General features: G+C 54.5%; 1 protein-coding gene across 1 annotated transcript in view; it reads right to left on the bottom strand.

Annotated features, from left to right (window-relative positions):
- Positions 1-3,713, bottom strand: part of LOC140904634 (C-type lectin domain family 2 member D-like) — a 47,744-nt gene extending 44,031 nt beyond the window's left edge. The window contains exons 1-2 of the mRNA XM_073327036.1: positions 3,639-3,713; positions 287-543 (exon numbers count right to left, since the gene is read on the bottom strand). Coding sequence (XP_073183137.1) covers positions 287-380 — 94 coding nt within the window. The 5' untranslated portion in view covers positions 381-543; positions 3,639-3,713. The remainder of the gene's footprint in view (positions 1-286; positions 544-3,638) is intronic.
- Between the last annotated feature and the right edge of the window lie 12,911 nt (positions 3,714-16,624).

A 16,624-nucleotide genomic window follows, 5' to 3' on the forward strand; every position in this document is an offset into this window, starting at 1 on the left:
AGGGGGAAGAACGAACCAGGCAGAGATGGGCCAGGGCTGTCACAGGGGGTCTGACACACCCAGCCCAGGAGGGCCCTGCACAGCCCCACGACCACCGCTGTGTGCGCCAGACAGCAGCTGTGAGCCGGGGATCGGTGCCCTGAGAGCCCCTGGGGGTGATCCAGTCCCTGCTGCCCACAGACGGGGCGTTGCTGGGCACTGGCTGCTGCCACTGAGAGCCTGGCCCCATGTGGGGCAGCCTCAGTGTCTCTCTCCAGCCTGTTCCCAGGCAGCGACACCCCATTACCTGGCTCTCCTCCAGTCTCCAGGTCTCCATTGCCCTCAACAGGCCACTCCTGCAGCGGCTCTTCGCTCCCAGCAGGTCCAGATGCTGGCCCCATCGTCTCTCTCAGCGACGCTCGGGCTGCACACGCTGCTGGAGGCGCTGGGCTGGGGTCGGCTCCTCTCTGTGACTGTGTCCGATTCAGCAGCAGCGAAGCCGAGCTGGGGCAGGGGTCCTGGCCCTGGCTCCCCCCACACCCTGCTCCAGACTCTCCAGCCGATCTGAAAGTCGAGACGGACCCAGCAGGACAGGTCAGTGGGGCGGGGGGGAGGGGCGCGATTTGTGGTTTCTCGTTCCCTGCCCAGCAGCCCAACCCCCTGCCAGAGGCGGTGCCATGATGATTGAACCCCCTTAAACGCAATCGGCCCCTCCAACCCCAGGGCTTCAGAGACCTGATCTGCTACGGACCCGACCCACCAGGGGAGTGGGGAGAGCCACCAGACACCTAAAACAGGCCCTGCCCCAGAGGAGAAGGAAGGGGGAAAAATAGAGCCCCCCGCCACCAGCCCAGAGAGGAGAAGAAGGGAAGGGGCGCTCCCCCCCTCCAGAGCCCGGCGAGCGGGAGGAGGAGGACAGAGACAATGGGAGTCGGGGTTCAGGCGGGGGGGTGTGTGTCCAGCCCCTGTCCCCCCCAGTCTCCAGCACGCCCCGCACGTTTCTCAGCAGCGACCGTCTGCGCCTGAAGCCTCCGCAGCGTCTGTGGGTTTCGACTGAGGCCTTTTAAAGCCTCGCGCTGACTCCGCCCCCGCCACACTTTTAGGAAGTGTTGGTTAGCAAAAAAACACCGGGCTGCGGGGGGGGGGTTCTCCGTCCCCTCCCCCTATTCCTCTCCCTCTCCCCATTTCCGGGCTAGGGGGGTGTCACAGAGTCCCTGGGCGATGCTCTGGAGCTGCTCCCCATGAAGCCAGGCAAGACTCTGGGGAAGTCTCCTCTCTGGGAGCAGCCTGTTTGCAGGACACAGCTCACCCGACTCCACCTTCCTGGGCCTGACCTTGGAGCATTCAGCCTCCCCTGCCCCTCCGTGCGCTTCCCACAGCGAGTCCACCCAGGCGGGGTCCCCCCTCCCCGTCCCCGGACTCCTTGGAGTGCGGGGGGGCGCAACCCCCTCCCTCTCCCCCTCCACAGGCTCCTTGGGGGGGTGGGGGGGTGCGCCCCCCTCCCCATTCTCCTTGGGGGGGTGCACCCCCCTCCCCCTGTCGGGCTCCTTGGGGGGGCGCCCCCTCCCCGTCCCCGGGCTCCTTGGGGGGCCGGGGGAGCACGCCCCCCTCCCTCTCCCCCTCCCTGGGCTCCTTGGGGGTCGGGGGGCGTGCCCCCCTCCCCCTCCCCGGGCTCCTTGAACACTGTGTGCAGATCTGGTTGCCCCATCTCAAAAAGGATCTATTAGAATTGGAAATGGTACAGAGACAGGCAACAAAAACGATGAGAGATATGGAACAGCTTCCATGTGAGGGGAGATGACTAAGGGGGGGATATAGGAGGTCTATAAAATCATGAGTGGGGTCGAGAAAGTGCAGAGGGAAGTGTTGTTTACTCCTTCACGTAACACAAGACCTCGCGGTCACACAATTAAATGAATAGGCAGCAGGTCTGTGTCACGGAGTGTGGGGGAGTCCAGGCCCTGCACCCCTCTTCCTGGGATCCACTGAGACTCTCTGCCAGCCAGTAAAACAGAAGGTTTATTGGACAACAGGAACACAGTCCACAACAGAGCTTGTGGGTACAACCAGGACCCCTCAATCACGTCCTTCTGGGGGAGCAGGGAGCTTAGACCCCAGCCCTGGGGTTCCCTGTGTTCCTCCACCCAGCTCCAAACTGAAAAACTAAACCCACCCAGCAGGTTCCCTGCTCCACTCTCCGTCCACATTCCTGGGCAGAGGTGTTACCTCCCCCTCCTGGCTCAGGTGACAGGCTCTCAGGTCTCCCATCCCCAGGGCACATTCCCAGGTCAACACTCCCCCCTCCCTGCTGAGTCACACTGTCACATCCTGACACAAACAAAAGGAAAAAGAAAAAGAGGACTTGTGGCACCTTAGAGACTAACCAATTTATTTGAGCATGAGCTTTCGTGAGCTACAGCTCACTTCATCGGATGCATACTGTGGAAACTGCAGCAGACTTTATATATACACAGAGAATATGAAACAATACCTCCTCCCACCCCACTGTCCTGCTGGTAATAGCTTATCTAAAGTGATCATCAGGTTGGGCCATTTCCAGCACAAATCCAGGTTTTCTCACCCTCCACCCCCCACACAAATTCACTCTCCTGCTGGTGATAGCCCATCCAAAGTGACAACTCTTTACACAATGTGCATGATAATCAAGTTGGGCCATTTCCTGCACAAATCCAGGTTCTCTCACCCCCTCACCCCCCTCCCAAAAACCACACACACAAACTCACTATCCTGCTGGGAATAGCTCATCCAAAGTGACCATTCTTCCTACAATGTGCATGATAATCAAGGTGGGCCATTTCCAGGACAAATCCAGGTTTTCTCACATCCCCCCCACCCCCATACACACACAAATTCACTCTCCTGCTGGAAATAGCTCATCCAAACTGACCACTCTCCAAGTTTAAATCCAAGTTAAACCAGAACATGGGGGGGGGGAGGAAAAAACAAGAGGAAATAGGCTACTTTGCATAATGACTTAGCCACTCCCAATTGGATACTATTAATTTAGGCTTAAATAGAGACTGGGAGTGGCTACTGTGAGTAGCCAGGATGGGACCATGGGGGAGGATTTGCCTGTGGGCCTGGATCCCACCCTGTTCCCAGGTGGGAAGCGCTGGCCTCCAGCTCTCACGGGAAGCTCTGTGTGAGTGGCTGGGGTCACCCCATGGCCGCTGGGTTTGTGCTGCTGGCATTTCACCCCAGCCACCCCCTGCAATACAGCCTGTCCTGACAGGCCTCTGGCCTGAGAGCTGATGTAAACTGTCCAGGGAGCCCTGGACCCAGCTCTTCTGTGCGGAGTTACTGCTGCTCCTCGCCACGCTGAGAGTCACCTGGAACCTGCGCCCAGGGCAGTTTGGGTGGGTTGGGCCTGCAGGGGCCCATCCAGACCCAGCTGGGTCTGCGGGGCTGGGGGGAGAGAGTAGGAACTGGGTTAATACCCACCCGGCATAAATGCTCCATGGAGGTCTGTAGATCTTCGAACCTTTCCTGGCCTTGCTGCCCCACTGCCCCCTTTCTAGCTGGGGCCTGTGGCAGGTGCAGGAAGGGGAATTGTGAGGGGCTGTGAGTGCAGCAGCTCCCTGCACTGTGCGAGAGCGTCTCTCCCTGCCTGTGGCTGATGGGAAATGTCCAACTCCTACCTGACACCAGCTCCCTGGCTTCTGTCTTGCAGGTTTCCGATCCGAGGAGGAGGAGACTGTGCATATCTGAACGGTCTGAGTGCGGGCAGCAGCTTGCGATGCAGCAGTGAGAGACCCTGGATCTGCACCAAACCCGATGCATTTACACAGGCACAGGAGGCTGCCGTGGAAGGGGGCTGGTAACAAGAGTATTAGAGAATCTAGCCCTGGAAAAGCCGGTCTGTGATTTCTTGTGACCATCACATCTGAGCAATTCCGGAATATCAGGGAATGCTCTGCGCATCACTGGGCAGAGCACTGTGGACTCAGGTGAAAACTTGAGATGCTATTTGCACATCTTGTCCCCCCACCCGTGCCGTCTCTTTTTCTGCCAGTGGAACGGCTCAAATCCAGCCTTTCCTACCCCTCCTCAGCTGCACCAGGAACTCTGCCTAACTGAGCCAAGGCACCAGCCTCAGCTTTCACTGCCCTGACATTCCCGCACAGAAGCTTTTTACTATAGAAAATTATGTATGGAATCTTTGAAAAATATCCCTCATTCCCATTTTATGGTCTGGAATAGAGCTGAGGGGGGATGTTCTCCATTCCCCTCCTCCCCCCAGCAACATTTTAACAAGATTTTTTTTATGGGTCAGTTTTTGGGGTCTTTTGAAAACCCAATTGATTTTGAAGTTTGCAGGTTTACACCACCAGTTCCGGGTTTTTGTTGCCAGATATGGCTTTGGATGAAAGAATGAACGTTTTAAACTAGTTTTAATTTTCCATTTTTTAAGAGCGCTGCACCCGCCAAGGGAGTAGACCCCCTGTTACACTCCTCGTGGGACACCTAGGGCCTGGAACGTAGGAGCAAGAGGAGAAATGTCTGTTCTCTCCCTTCCTGGAGCCCAGTGGGTTTGCAAAGGGCAGGGAGGGGGTAGGTGTGACACAGACAGACCAGGTGCCAGGTCATGCCAAAGTCCCCATGTCTGCTATAGATGTTTCTGTTACACAACTAAGCTACAAAGTTTCAAAAGGTATGTATGTTCACCTGCTTTAGCCTTGTAACTAAATCTTATTTCCTTTTTAATAAATTGTCATATAATAAGACTGGCTACGTGCGTGGTCTTTGGTGTGACGTCTAAGGTGCAGTTCACCTGGGGTGCCTGGGCCTGTGGGACTGGGAGTAACCTGAATACTGTTGTGATTCTGAGTGTAAGAGACCATCTGTCTCTCAAAGGCAGGCTCACCTGGGTTGCGAGACAGATCGGAGAACCCAAGGGGACTGCATGGCTAGGCTGTTAGGATGCCAGGGGAGGTTACCCTGCATGTTTGGTTGGTGAAATCTAGGTCTAGAATTCTCAGCCAGTTTGGATTTGTGCCCTGGTTCCCAGCAGTCTGCCCTGAGGTTGGCGCGCACTCTCTCAAGACACTGCAGACAGCGCGATTGCACGGCCTTGGCTCCAGTTCCCTCCTTGCAGGAGAGAAGAGCTGAGCCTGCCCAGAGATGGAGTTTGGGGGAAAGAGGTATGTGACCCAGGGACCCCTTGGTGCCAAGTGGCAGGCAGCACAGAAGGTTTTCCAGGAATCCCCGGGGTCTGATCTTTACCTGAGTAGTGTTAAACCTTTCCAGATGACTGTACCTCTTTCAGGAGCAGTGTAAACAAGTCACGATCTGAAATTTTAGTTTGTACTGACTTCGCTAGTGCTTTTTATGTAGCCTGTTTTAAAACTAGGTAAATATCTGGATGAGTTGATGTATCACCTGGAAGACCTCTGCATATCGCCAGGAGTACATGTACACCTGATTGAGATGCCTGATAGTCACAGTGGTCTACAGAATAGTTCACAAAGCGGGTTTGCCAGCTCTGTGTCAAGAGCCAGTAGCCCAATGGTCACCATAATCGGTGCAAGACCTCTGTGCGGATACTATATAAGGAGCAGTGTCTCTAGACTGACAATGATGCCCTTAAGGTCTCGGAGTTAAGGCAGGTCACGGGAGGTGATGTACCCCAGATGCTCCTTTCAGACAGGAGACAACTGAGGTTACCTCCCTGTCTGGCCATCTGTGTATTCTGTGCCTGATGTTGGATGTCTCTTTGCGCACTGAGCCAGGTGTAAAATTAGAGTGCAAAATCCACAAAAAAGGGAAATCTACAGGAAGAAACTTACAGCAGGGGGCTGTGTGTGTGTCCATCTGTGGTGTTGAAGCATAAAGACAAAGGATCAGTCTGATCTCTCTCGGTGCGCAGAGACCTACTGGATCCGTCCCCTCGGAGACAAACTGACAGTACGCATGTCTCATGAAAGAAGGGTCCGAGCCTGCCTGGCTCTGAAGTGCTGCAAGGATTTCGGGTGAGCTGTACTTGGGTAGACAGGAGAATACCTTGTTAGTTCGGTCTAGGCTCTAGAACACATGTTATGACTTTGTTATATGTAACCATTTGTTTCCAACACTTCCACTTGACTCTTGGCTTTGTTGAACTGAGGGGTGATTTCGCTGTGAGCCTATGGCAGCGCTGTGTGTTAAGTGGAGCAGTGATCTGAGCTGGACCTGGTAAGCTGGGGCCGAGGATGTTACTGTTCCTTTGGAAATAGTGAATCTGTGAATCCTGCCAGTGCCCAGGGGACCAGGGACTGGACGCTCCAGACAGATGCTCAGAGGGCTTGAGGGCAGAGTGGGCCTATTGCTACCCTGCAGTGACGGCAGGCCCAGCAGCAAGTGCGTGTGGCCAGTGGAGTTGGGGAGCTGACCCCTGGCAGGCATAGACAAGGCTCCCTCAGGCAAAGGGCAGGTGGTGGCGAGGTGCCTCCCAGCCCTGGGTACCCTGGGAAGCATTGCAGGGTATTAACTTACTGCAGGTTTGGGGCAGTTAAAAATGACACCCCAAGGCCCCAGCCCAGTGAGGAGGACCGAGGAGAGGAACTGTGACTGCGCGGGGCACCTGAGTCCCAGCACCACCCAGAGTTCTGCTCTGCCTAAAGCCCCAGTCCCGCCCCGTGAGTAGGGCTTTACCAAATTCATAACCATGAAAAATGCATCACAGCCTGTGAAATCTGGTCTCCCCTGTGAAATCTGTCTGGGGGGGGCGGGAAATATGTCCCAGTACTGCCCCCCTTACGTCTACGCTGCCTTCAGAGCTGGGCAGCCAAAGAGCAGCAGCTGCTGGGGTGGGGGGTGGGGGAGGGCCAACCTTATGGGTGGGTGATGTGGGCAACTGCCCCGAGCGCGGTGGTCACGAGGGAACCCCGCCACCCGCCAGCTCCAGGCCCTTTTAACCTCTGAGTGCTGGACCCTGGAACGGGGGGGGGGGGGGGGGGCAGGGCTGGCAGCGTCCCAGGCAGGGGCTCCTACTGTGTGCCAGGCTCTAGCTGCAAGTTCGGGCTGGGCAGGGGAGGAACAGGACCTCGTCCCCTGCATGGGCTGCTCCCAGGGCCAGATCAGAGCCACTGCCAGGAATCTCCCCCAGCAGCAGAAAGCTCCATGGCTGCCGGCCAGCTCTGAAGGTAGCACCACTGCCAGGAGCAGTGCCGAAGTCAGGGTCGCAATACTGTGACACCCCTCCCCCAATAGCCCTGAGACTCCCCATGACCCTCTTCTAGGATGGGATCCACACAGTTACAACAGGGTGACATTTCAGATTGAAATAGCTAAAACTGTGAAATTTAAAAGACTTTAAAAAATCTCATGACCATGAAATTTACCAAACTGGATGGGTGAATTTGGTAGGGCCCTACCCAGGAGACTGAACAGGGGGGTACTTCTCATTACAGACACACAAATGTGGATCTTCAGTTGCACTGTATATATCAAGGCCGCTTCTTTCTGGCAGATCCATTTGAGCTCTGCGGCACACATCTCAGACAGAACCTGGCTGCCTTTTATCCACCCGCAGCTGTTCCCAGCAGCAGAGCCTGAGAAGCTGCAGAGTGAGAGAGAGTCCGTGTCACTGTGGGTCCCTGTAACAAGGAAAGGCCCATGGGTGAGTGTTTCATCCCCCTCACCCTAATGGGAGGCTTGGCTCTGGTGTTGTCCTTCATCTCTAACTTTCCTGTAAAACGAGGCCAATATCTAGATGAGTTGACCTACTCCTCGGAAGACCTCTGTTTACCCCAGGGATACATGTACCCCTGCTTGAGAACCACAGAGTTAGGGGGTCTGGAGCAAGGACCATACGAGGCTGAATCCCATGGGGTCGGTGACCTGGTACTTGTTCATTGGAAGCGCCACCTTGATCTCCTGCATCTCAGCTTTCCTTTAAAAACAAAGTCTCATGGGTGAGAGGAAACCTGCACCGTGCAACTGGGGTAACAGGACAGCTGCAGGGAGCTGAGGACTTGTCCTGATGAACGGTTAGGGGTGGATTCACAAAGGGACTTAAGAGGCTAATGGCCACTTCAGGCACCTCTGTCTCTTGGAGTGGGAAGTTCCTTGGAGAATTCCACTGGGTGGGAGACTCAGCTGTGAAGGGAGGGGGCAGGCAGCAGCATCTCATCAACCCAAGATAGGAATAACTGGAGCAATGTTCCTTTTACATGGAGCCTCAGCTCTTTGGAACCTCTGCAAATGCTTTAGCCACGTGTTTAACTGCAGCCATAGATCGCAGTGGGAGGGCTCAGGTGCCTAAGTGTTTGCAGGATGGGCGCTCAGGGCAGTCCCTGACACCAGGGCAAAGTGGATGTGAAGAGCCACTGTCTGGATTTGGGAGCCTGCCTGCACACCAAACTCACTCAGCACTGGGTGCATGACTGGAAGGTGCTGGGCCGGGGAAAATCAGCCCTGGGTGGTTATTTTGAGTAGAAAACCAGAGCCACTTCTGGGGTCTTTCAGCTTCTAATGCCCTTTCCCCTCTGCAGCTGGATTTCAGCGTACGATAAAATCCCTCTCAATGCCAAGTCAGTGCCATAAATCACTGGACTGGGTGCAGGAATCAGTAGGCGACGTTCTCTGGCCTGGGTTAGGCCAGGGCTCAGACTAAATTATTCTTCCCAAAACTTTTAAAAGCTTAACCCCCTCCTCAAGGCAAAGAAATCAATCGTGCCCCTCACCCATCAGCAATGTGTTAGCGACCCCACCCCCGAATTTCCTGTATACATCTTCAAACACCACCCTTCCCACCATGGCTAGCCCTTCCCCATGCTTCAGGAGATGCTGGAGTAGATGATCATAACCATCCCCTCTAACCTTAAGACCTGAGGGACCCTATCCTGGAGCATCTTAAAAATCACAGTTCCCAGACTCTGGAACAGGGGCTGCTTTGCCGGGCTCACCTTTCTCCCTCCATCAGGTTAGACGATGGGGATAATGAGCCTGGAGATCTCATTCCCACTGCTCTGAGTGGTGATCATGTGCACACGACCCAACTCAGCTCTTACTGTGTCCCAGGAACGTCTTCATCTTCTGGGAGCCTCATGGCAGCTGTGGGATGATTTAACGGACTCCCTTAGTCATGGGGCCTTTCTCTCTCTCTTTAGTTTCAGAGCCAGCGTCCTGGAATCGTCTCATGGTGCGTGGAGTGGTGGCAGTGGTGGGGGGTGCTAGTCTCACTATACCAATGTGGGTTTTGGAAAGGTAGAGGGAAAGTGTTTGCCTACTCGTGACTCGTCTTTAGGAAGCTGCTGACTTATCCCTCCCAGCAGCCTGGAAGTCCGCAGGATTCACAGGAATCTGAGCTCCCTGCACGGGGCCCAGGCCCAGGGAACCAGAAACAGGAATCGAGACCCAGCCCTGGAGAATGGGGAAGGAGACCTGCTCATGGAGGACAGATGCTTGACCCAGGAACCCAGAGGAAGGGATCCATTAGGTGGGGACACGGATGTGGCCCAGGAAACTGGAGTAGCATTGCCAATCCTCCAGGATGACCGGGAGTCTGCAGGAATTAAAGATTAATTTAATTCAGGCCTGGGTGTTTCTCTGTGTAATGTGACCTCAGTGCTCCTGAGGAGAGCCATTGTTTGTAAATGTTTCAGTAGCAGACATAGTTATCATTCATGGACAGACAGACATTTATTCATAATTAGAACTGGTCAAAAATAGTGGGAGTGGAGAGGGTCATGAAAATTGAAGAAGAAACCACTTCCCCCCATATTCTTGAAACTTATTTGCAAATGTTTTTAATGATCAAATTCTGATTAGTTTTGGTGGGAAAAATGCCACATTCTCTCTCAAGTGGGCAGAGAAATCCAAAATGTTTTTTTTTTAAACGGGAACTTTTTTCAAATGATCAATGTAATCCCAAGTGGCATTTCTAGTTAAAAGGTTGCATTGTCAGTGAAAAACCATTTTGAACCAGCTCTATTACTGTATAACAAGATGAGTTTATTTGTCATGCTGCATTGTTTGGGCCAAGTTCCAAGTGGTATTTCAGCTTTTGCACCGCTCTTCTCTTCTTGCGTCTGCCCCGCTCATAAACTGTGGCCTTAATCTCAGCCCTGGAAACCATTACGTGCATTTTTAACTTTAATGACTGCTGTGAATAATTCCATTTCAATAGAACAACTCTGAGGTCGGGTTTACGCTACGGCCCTATATCGGTGTAACGACATCATATATTTAATTTTCTTTCTTTTATATGTGAAAGTTATTGAGAGGTGAGAGCAGGTAAAATACATGAACAGGTTCGGACAGTCCAAGTTTGTCAGTGCAAAGTGACAGCAGAGAAGTGGTATCTGCTAGTTTTCCATAAGTCTCTCAGGGGTACCCAGGATAACTTTGGGGATCTCTGTCTTGCATCGGAAATGTTCCCTGAAAGTGTCCAAACAGCTCAGAGGTACAGAACCATTCCCTGGATCCATTCTTATAGCTGTCTTCTCCGGAAAGCAGTCTGGCAAGTGTTCCTGTCAGCTCATTGCTAGGTTATCTGCCAAAACGCTAGAGTTTTCAGATGCCGAAGTAGCCTTTTGAATCATGGTGAAATTATTCTCCCGGTCACCACCAAAATTTGAAATGGTGCCCCTGAGTGCACAGTACCCTACCGTGCTCCCCTGTAGGAGCTGCATTAACAGGCAACTCTGCAAGTTCTCTGCATGCCTCTGCAAGTGACCCCCACGCCTCTCCATTTCCTTGGCCACATGGATCCTGTCCCCATGCTGGCGGCTAATCCAGAAAAAGGGGGAAAGAGCTCACCACTGCGACCACCTGAGGGATGTGTTGGGGTGAGATCAGCTGGTCAAAGCAGGCAATAGGGACAGAATCGGAGACTTGAAGCTCCTCGAGTGACCTCTGACCTTTCCAGACCTGCCCTTCAATCAGACACAGCCATTGTAAAGTTGAATGTGATAGTAACTAGACCCATTTTAAACCCTTCACCACACAAGACAAAGCCCATAGGATTCATCATGAACTATTTATTTCTCCTCCCCTGGATTCCTGCAGCCACCAGCCACCTTGGAGCTTTCCCTCGTCTCTCCCAGGCTATGCTCACTTGATGGCAGGAGCTCAGCGGAGGATCCAGCTTTGCTCTTTCGCTTCCATTCTTCACCTCTTTGGGTGGCTGCATTTGCAGCTGAGCAGCCTGATGGAAACACTAAGTCCTCTGTCTCGGCAGGCAGGCCCAGCCACGAAAGCCAAAGACTCCCTGAACTCTCAGGAGTGGAGGCTTTGCCCATAGGGTAGGGTTACCATATTTGAACTTTCAAAAAAGAGGACACTCCGGGGGGGGGGGAGTTGTAGCCCTGCCCCCTATCTACTCTCTCCCACTTCCTGCCCCATGACTGCCCCCCACAGAACTGTTAACCCCTCCAACTCCTGCTGCTCCTTGTCCCCTGATCGCCACCCCCTCCGGACCCCGCCCTCTGTCTAAGCCTTCCTTCTCCCTGTCTCCAACTACCTCCTCCTTAGAACCCCCCACCCTAACTTCCCCCCTAGAACTTCCCCCCGTACCTGTCCCCTGACTGCCCCACCCCCTATTCACACCCCCACCCCCTGACAGACCCCCAGGTCTCCCACACCGATCCAACCACTCCCTATCCCCTGACTGCCCCCACAGAACCCCCGACCCATCTAACCCCCCCTTGCTCCCTGACCCTTATCTCCCCCGACTCCTCTCCATATGCCCACCCCCTGACAGGCTCCCCACAGAACCCCTGACCCATCCAACCCCTCCTGCTCCCTGTCCCCTGACTGTCCCTTGGGACCCCATGCCCCTTCTCCAGCCCCTCGGCCCCCGTACCCTGCTGCTCAGAGCAGTGTGTCTGGGGTGCGGAGCCAGACACAGTGCCGCGCTCCCCCGCAGAGCGCACAGCTCCCCACCCCCTGCCCCCAGAGTGCTGCATTGGGAGGAAAATCCCGGCCCGTTGGAGAGTTTTACAAATTCCTCCCGGAGGGCGATTTAAAACCCAAAAAGCCGGACATGTCCGGGAAAATACGGACGCACGGTAACCCGACCACAGGGACTCCAGGATCTGCAGCTGCTGCCACCTCTATGGTGATTCCTCCAACTCATCACCAACCAGCTCTTCCCCATTCTGCCAGCCGGCCCCACGGTCTGACCGTGCAGGAGAACAGAAACCCTTTGGGACAGCAGGAGAGTCTCCTCAATGCCGCACTCTTTGCATGGCTTCCCGCGGTCACCGGGAAACACGACTGCCCTGCCCCCAGGAGTCTCTCAAGGAGCTGCCGGCGCAGTCACTGGGCACCCACTCGTAATGGTCTCGGGCAGTGGCATTGCAGAGGGAGCTGAGCAGACCGTCCCTTCTGTGACTTCCTGAATTGCTGCCAGGACTGATTCTCCTCTGTGCTAGGGAGAGTCCCAGAGGAAAAGCAGCTGTGGTGGGGGAGGGGGCAAGACAAGCTCTTCCCCAAGCCCTTGACTAGCAGGCAAGCAGGACTCTGGGAGCCAGGGATCGGTGTGTCTTGCTGGGAGAGCAGAGCTGGAGAGCAGAAAAGGGCACTGGAGGAATTGTAGAAAAGTCAGTGTCATGGCCGAGTCATGGGCAGCCAGATCTAGTGGTCAGAGGCAGAGTCTGGGTCAGGACACTGGAAGAGCAGAAGCAAAAGACCAAATTGTGTTCAGCACCTCAAGTCAGATGAGTCACCCCGAGTCCGGATGCCAGGAAATCAAGCCTGGGGAGCGGGAGCAGGACAGCTAACACACGGTCCAGAGGGGGCGGGTGGGAGCTCGGGTGTTCAGACAGATTCTTGTTCCTGCTGCTGGTTTAAGGAGGTCCTGGGGGCCGATTAGCTGCTCTGGGACTCTGCCAACAGAGCCTCAAAATGGGTCTGGACTTCATCAGTCCTAGCTAAGCAGTTTTTCGTAGGCTTCCAGGTGGTGTGCTGGAGGGTGGCTGCTCCCAGGAACCCTGCAGACCTGGGTTAATGACCCATGGGTCATGACAGTGAGTGATCTCTCCCCGCTCAAACCTCCTGCACGAAACAGTCTCCAGGGTCCCGGACGCATCCTCTGAGAATAAAAAAAACACAGTCATGAGGACAAATAGGCTATGGAAAAGGAGCCCCCTCTTTGTTGCAACAGCCCCAAGGGCCCAGAAGAGTGGACGGTTCTTACCTCCAGGAGATGCCTGGGATCTTCCATCTAAGTCTCACTGGGACCCCTGTTGGTCTGACAGGATGATATCATCTGTCATAGAATCATAGAATATCAGGGTTGAAAGGGACCTCAGGAGGTCATCTAGTCCAACCCCCTACTCAAAAGCAGGACCCATACCCAATTATATCATCCCAGCCAGGGCTTTGTCAAGCCTCACCTTAAAAACTTCTAAGGAAGGAGATTCCACCACCTCCCTAGGCAACGCATTCCAGTGTTTCACCACCCTCCTAGTGAAAAAGTTTTTCCTAATATCCAACCTAAACCTCCCCCACTGCAACTTGAGACCATGACTCCTTGTCCTGTCCTCTTCTACCTCTGAGAATAGTCTAGAACCATCCTCTCTGGAACTACCTCTCAGGTAGTTGAAAGCAGCTATCAAATCCCCCCACATTCTTCTCTTCTGCAGACTAAAGAATCCCAGTTCCCGCAGCCTCTCCTCATAAGTCATGTGTTCCAGACCCCTAATCATTTTTGTTGCCCTTCGCTGGACTCTCTCCAATTTATCCACATCCTTCTTGTAGTGTGGGGCCCAAAACTAGACACAGTACTCCAGATGAGGCCTCACCAATGTCGAATAGAGGGGGACGATCACGTCCCTCAATCTGCTCGCTATGCCCCTATTATACATCCCAAAATGCCATTGGCCTTCTTGGCAACAAGGGCACACTGCTGGCTCATATCCAGCTTCTCGTCCACTGTCACCCCTAGGTCCTTTTCCGCAGAACTGCTGCCTAGCCATTCGGTCCCTACTCTGTAGCTGTGCATTGGGTTCTTCCATCCTAAGTGCAGGACCCTGCACTTATCCTTATTGAAACTCATCAGATTTCTTTTGGCCCAATCCTCCAATTAGTCTAGGTCCCTCTGTATCCTATCACTGCCCTCCAGCGTATCTACCACTCCTCCCAGTTTAGTATCATCCGCAAATTTGCTGAGAGTGCAAACCACACCATACTCCAGATCATTTATGAAGATATTGAACAAAACTGGTCCCAGGACCGACCCCTGGGGCACTCCACTTGACAGCGGCTGCGAACTAGACATGGAGCCATTGATCACTACCTGTTGAGCCCGACAATCTAGCCAACTTTCTACCCACCTTATAGTGCATTCATCCAGCCCATACTTCCTTAACTTGCTGGCAAGAATACTGTGGGAGACCGTGTCAAAAGCTTTGCTAAAGTCAGGATACAATACATCCACTGCTTTCCCTTCATCCACAGAACCAGTAATCTCATCATAGAAGGCGATTCGATTAGTCAGGCATGACCAGAAGGAGGTCAGAATCTGTTCTCTAGGAGCTGAAGGTCCGTTTGTCCTGCTGCGGGAAGTGGAGCTGGAGAGCGGAGAAGTTAGGTGAAAGAGACTGCATGATGGAGTTGGAGACTGTGGGACAGGAGCCTCCTCCCAGAAACACTCACGGGAGAACAGGTTTGAGGAGTTCTCTGGGGAGTCTCTTGTTAGGAAAAAAACAAGGGTGGCACATTGATGGAGATGTCTGTGTCCCAGGGATGGGGGAAGCTCCCAGCCAGGCTATGCAGCAGGGATCCCATTTCTCCCCGAAGAAACCCAGATGCCCAAAGAAGTCAATGGCTCTTACCTCCATGAGGGAGTGGGTCTTCCCTCTCAGCCTCTTTGAGAACTACCACTGCTTGGTTTCCTCGGACAAGGGACCTGCTCCCACTGCTCCCTGAGCTGGTTCAGCTTCTGACTGCAGCCATCTGGGAGGCTGTCACACACCCCATGGCCTAGAAGACATGAGGGGAGGAGGCTCCACTTCATGTCAGACTCTGAGAGCCCAAAGAAGAATAAAGGGCAGGAGATGAAGCTAGCTCTGAGCCTCTGTCCCATCCTCACCTCCTCAAATGTGGAGCTCCCTGAGCTTCAGTTGGGCAGACAGTCTGTCACCCTGACACAAAGGTCCTTCTGCGCCATATGGGGCAGGAAGATCTCTGCCTGGGAGCACGGGGAATGGGATGGGGGTGAGATCAAGGAAAGAGGGGAGGGGTATGGGTGGGAGAGAAAGAGCTCCTGCCCCAGATGAAGGAATTTGGGGGGCCAAGGGAAGGACCCGGCTCCACAGAGAGGGCAGAGAATTTCTGTGAGTGCCAGGGGCCTCCATTTCCGCTTCCACGAGCCCCGCATTTACAGTGAGACAGAGCAGTACCTGCAGCAGGGAGCGGGACTTGCTGAACAGGGAGGGGAACCTTTAAGAGCATCAGACGAGCCACAGCCCTTGCAGCGCCTCGGGCATCTGGTGCAAGTGCCTGATGATGTGGAGCTGTCCCATGACCTTGGCTGTGACATCCTCATGCTGCAGGGGAACGAGAACATGTCAGAGACGGAGACACTCCCCAGGAATCAGGGAGAATTAAGGGCACCTGAAACTAGCACCATCATTTCCACCCAGCAACTGCTCAGGTCTTAGTGCTGCATTCACCCTCCCGACCCCCAGGATGGAGGCTTGCTGTCCTCTCTAGTGACCTCCAGTGCCAACCCCCCTCCTTGTCGGGTGAGCTCCTGCCACGTCCCCATCAGTGCCCCTGACAGCTGTTCCACCTCCAACCCACCTGGGGACACCGCTCAAGTTCATAGAACCCTCTCCTCAAACCCTACCTCCATTCCCACCCAGGTAGGGCAGGGAGGGGGCTCTAGCAGGGTGGCGGGGGGCAGGAGGGATTCTGGCAGCAGTGAAGTGGGATGGGGAGAGGTTGAGACCTTTCCCCAAGTCACCCTAGTGACAAAAGCTGAAGCCACAGGATGGCAGCCCTGCTGAATGAGGCAGGTGAGCAGCCCCTGCTGACTGAATCCTCCCAATCTCTCGAGAGCGGGTCCAGCCCAACCAGCAGCAAGACCAGCTTCCCACGCCCATGTGCCTCAGCCCTTCCTGCTCGGTCGCCATCACCAATCAGTCCTTGGCCTCCCAGGCTGCCGGGGAAGGGAGCAACTCTCGATGGTGGCTCGGGTGACATGGACACTAGGCTATGGGGAAATGGGTGCAGCTATGTGGGGCAGGAAAGGTTCCCAGAGGGCTCTCTGGCCCAGATAGCAGAGCACCACATCCTAAGTAGAGAAGTCCATGAAGTCCAGAAGTCCCCACTAGGCTCCTTGCCACCAGGCCAGCGAATGGCGATAGGATGGGAATGAGGCCCTGGCCCCCACCCCAAGCTCCTGAGTCGATTGCAGCTGCTTACCGTGACCCCCATCAGTTGCTGGGCTTCCCCCAGGAGGGAGTAGACGAGCACCAGCCCAGGCTGGCTGACACGTAGCACGGGGTCGTGGATGGCCAGAACTGCTGTCTGAAGGAAGGATCTTTTCTGACTGATGGAGAAGAATTTTCCAAAGACCTAAAACCAAGAGGACACAAGGCTCGAGCAGATTGGCCAGAGCCAGCCTCCAAGTCCTGGCGGTACAATGGTGTCTAGTGCCCCAAAGGGCGGGGAAGAGAGCTCCTGTGGCCAAGGC

Source organism: Lepidochelys kempii, unplaced genomic scaffold (genome assembly GCF_965140265.1).
Source record: "Lepidochelys kempii isolate rLepKem1 unplaced genomic scaffold, rLepKem1.hap2 scaffold_54, whole genome shotgun sequence".
Lineage (NCBI taxonomy): Eukaryota > Metazoa > Chordata > Testudines > Cheloniidae > Lepidochelys > Lepidochelys kempii.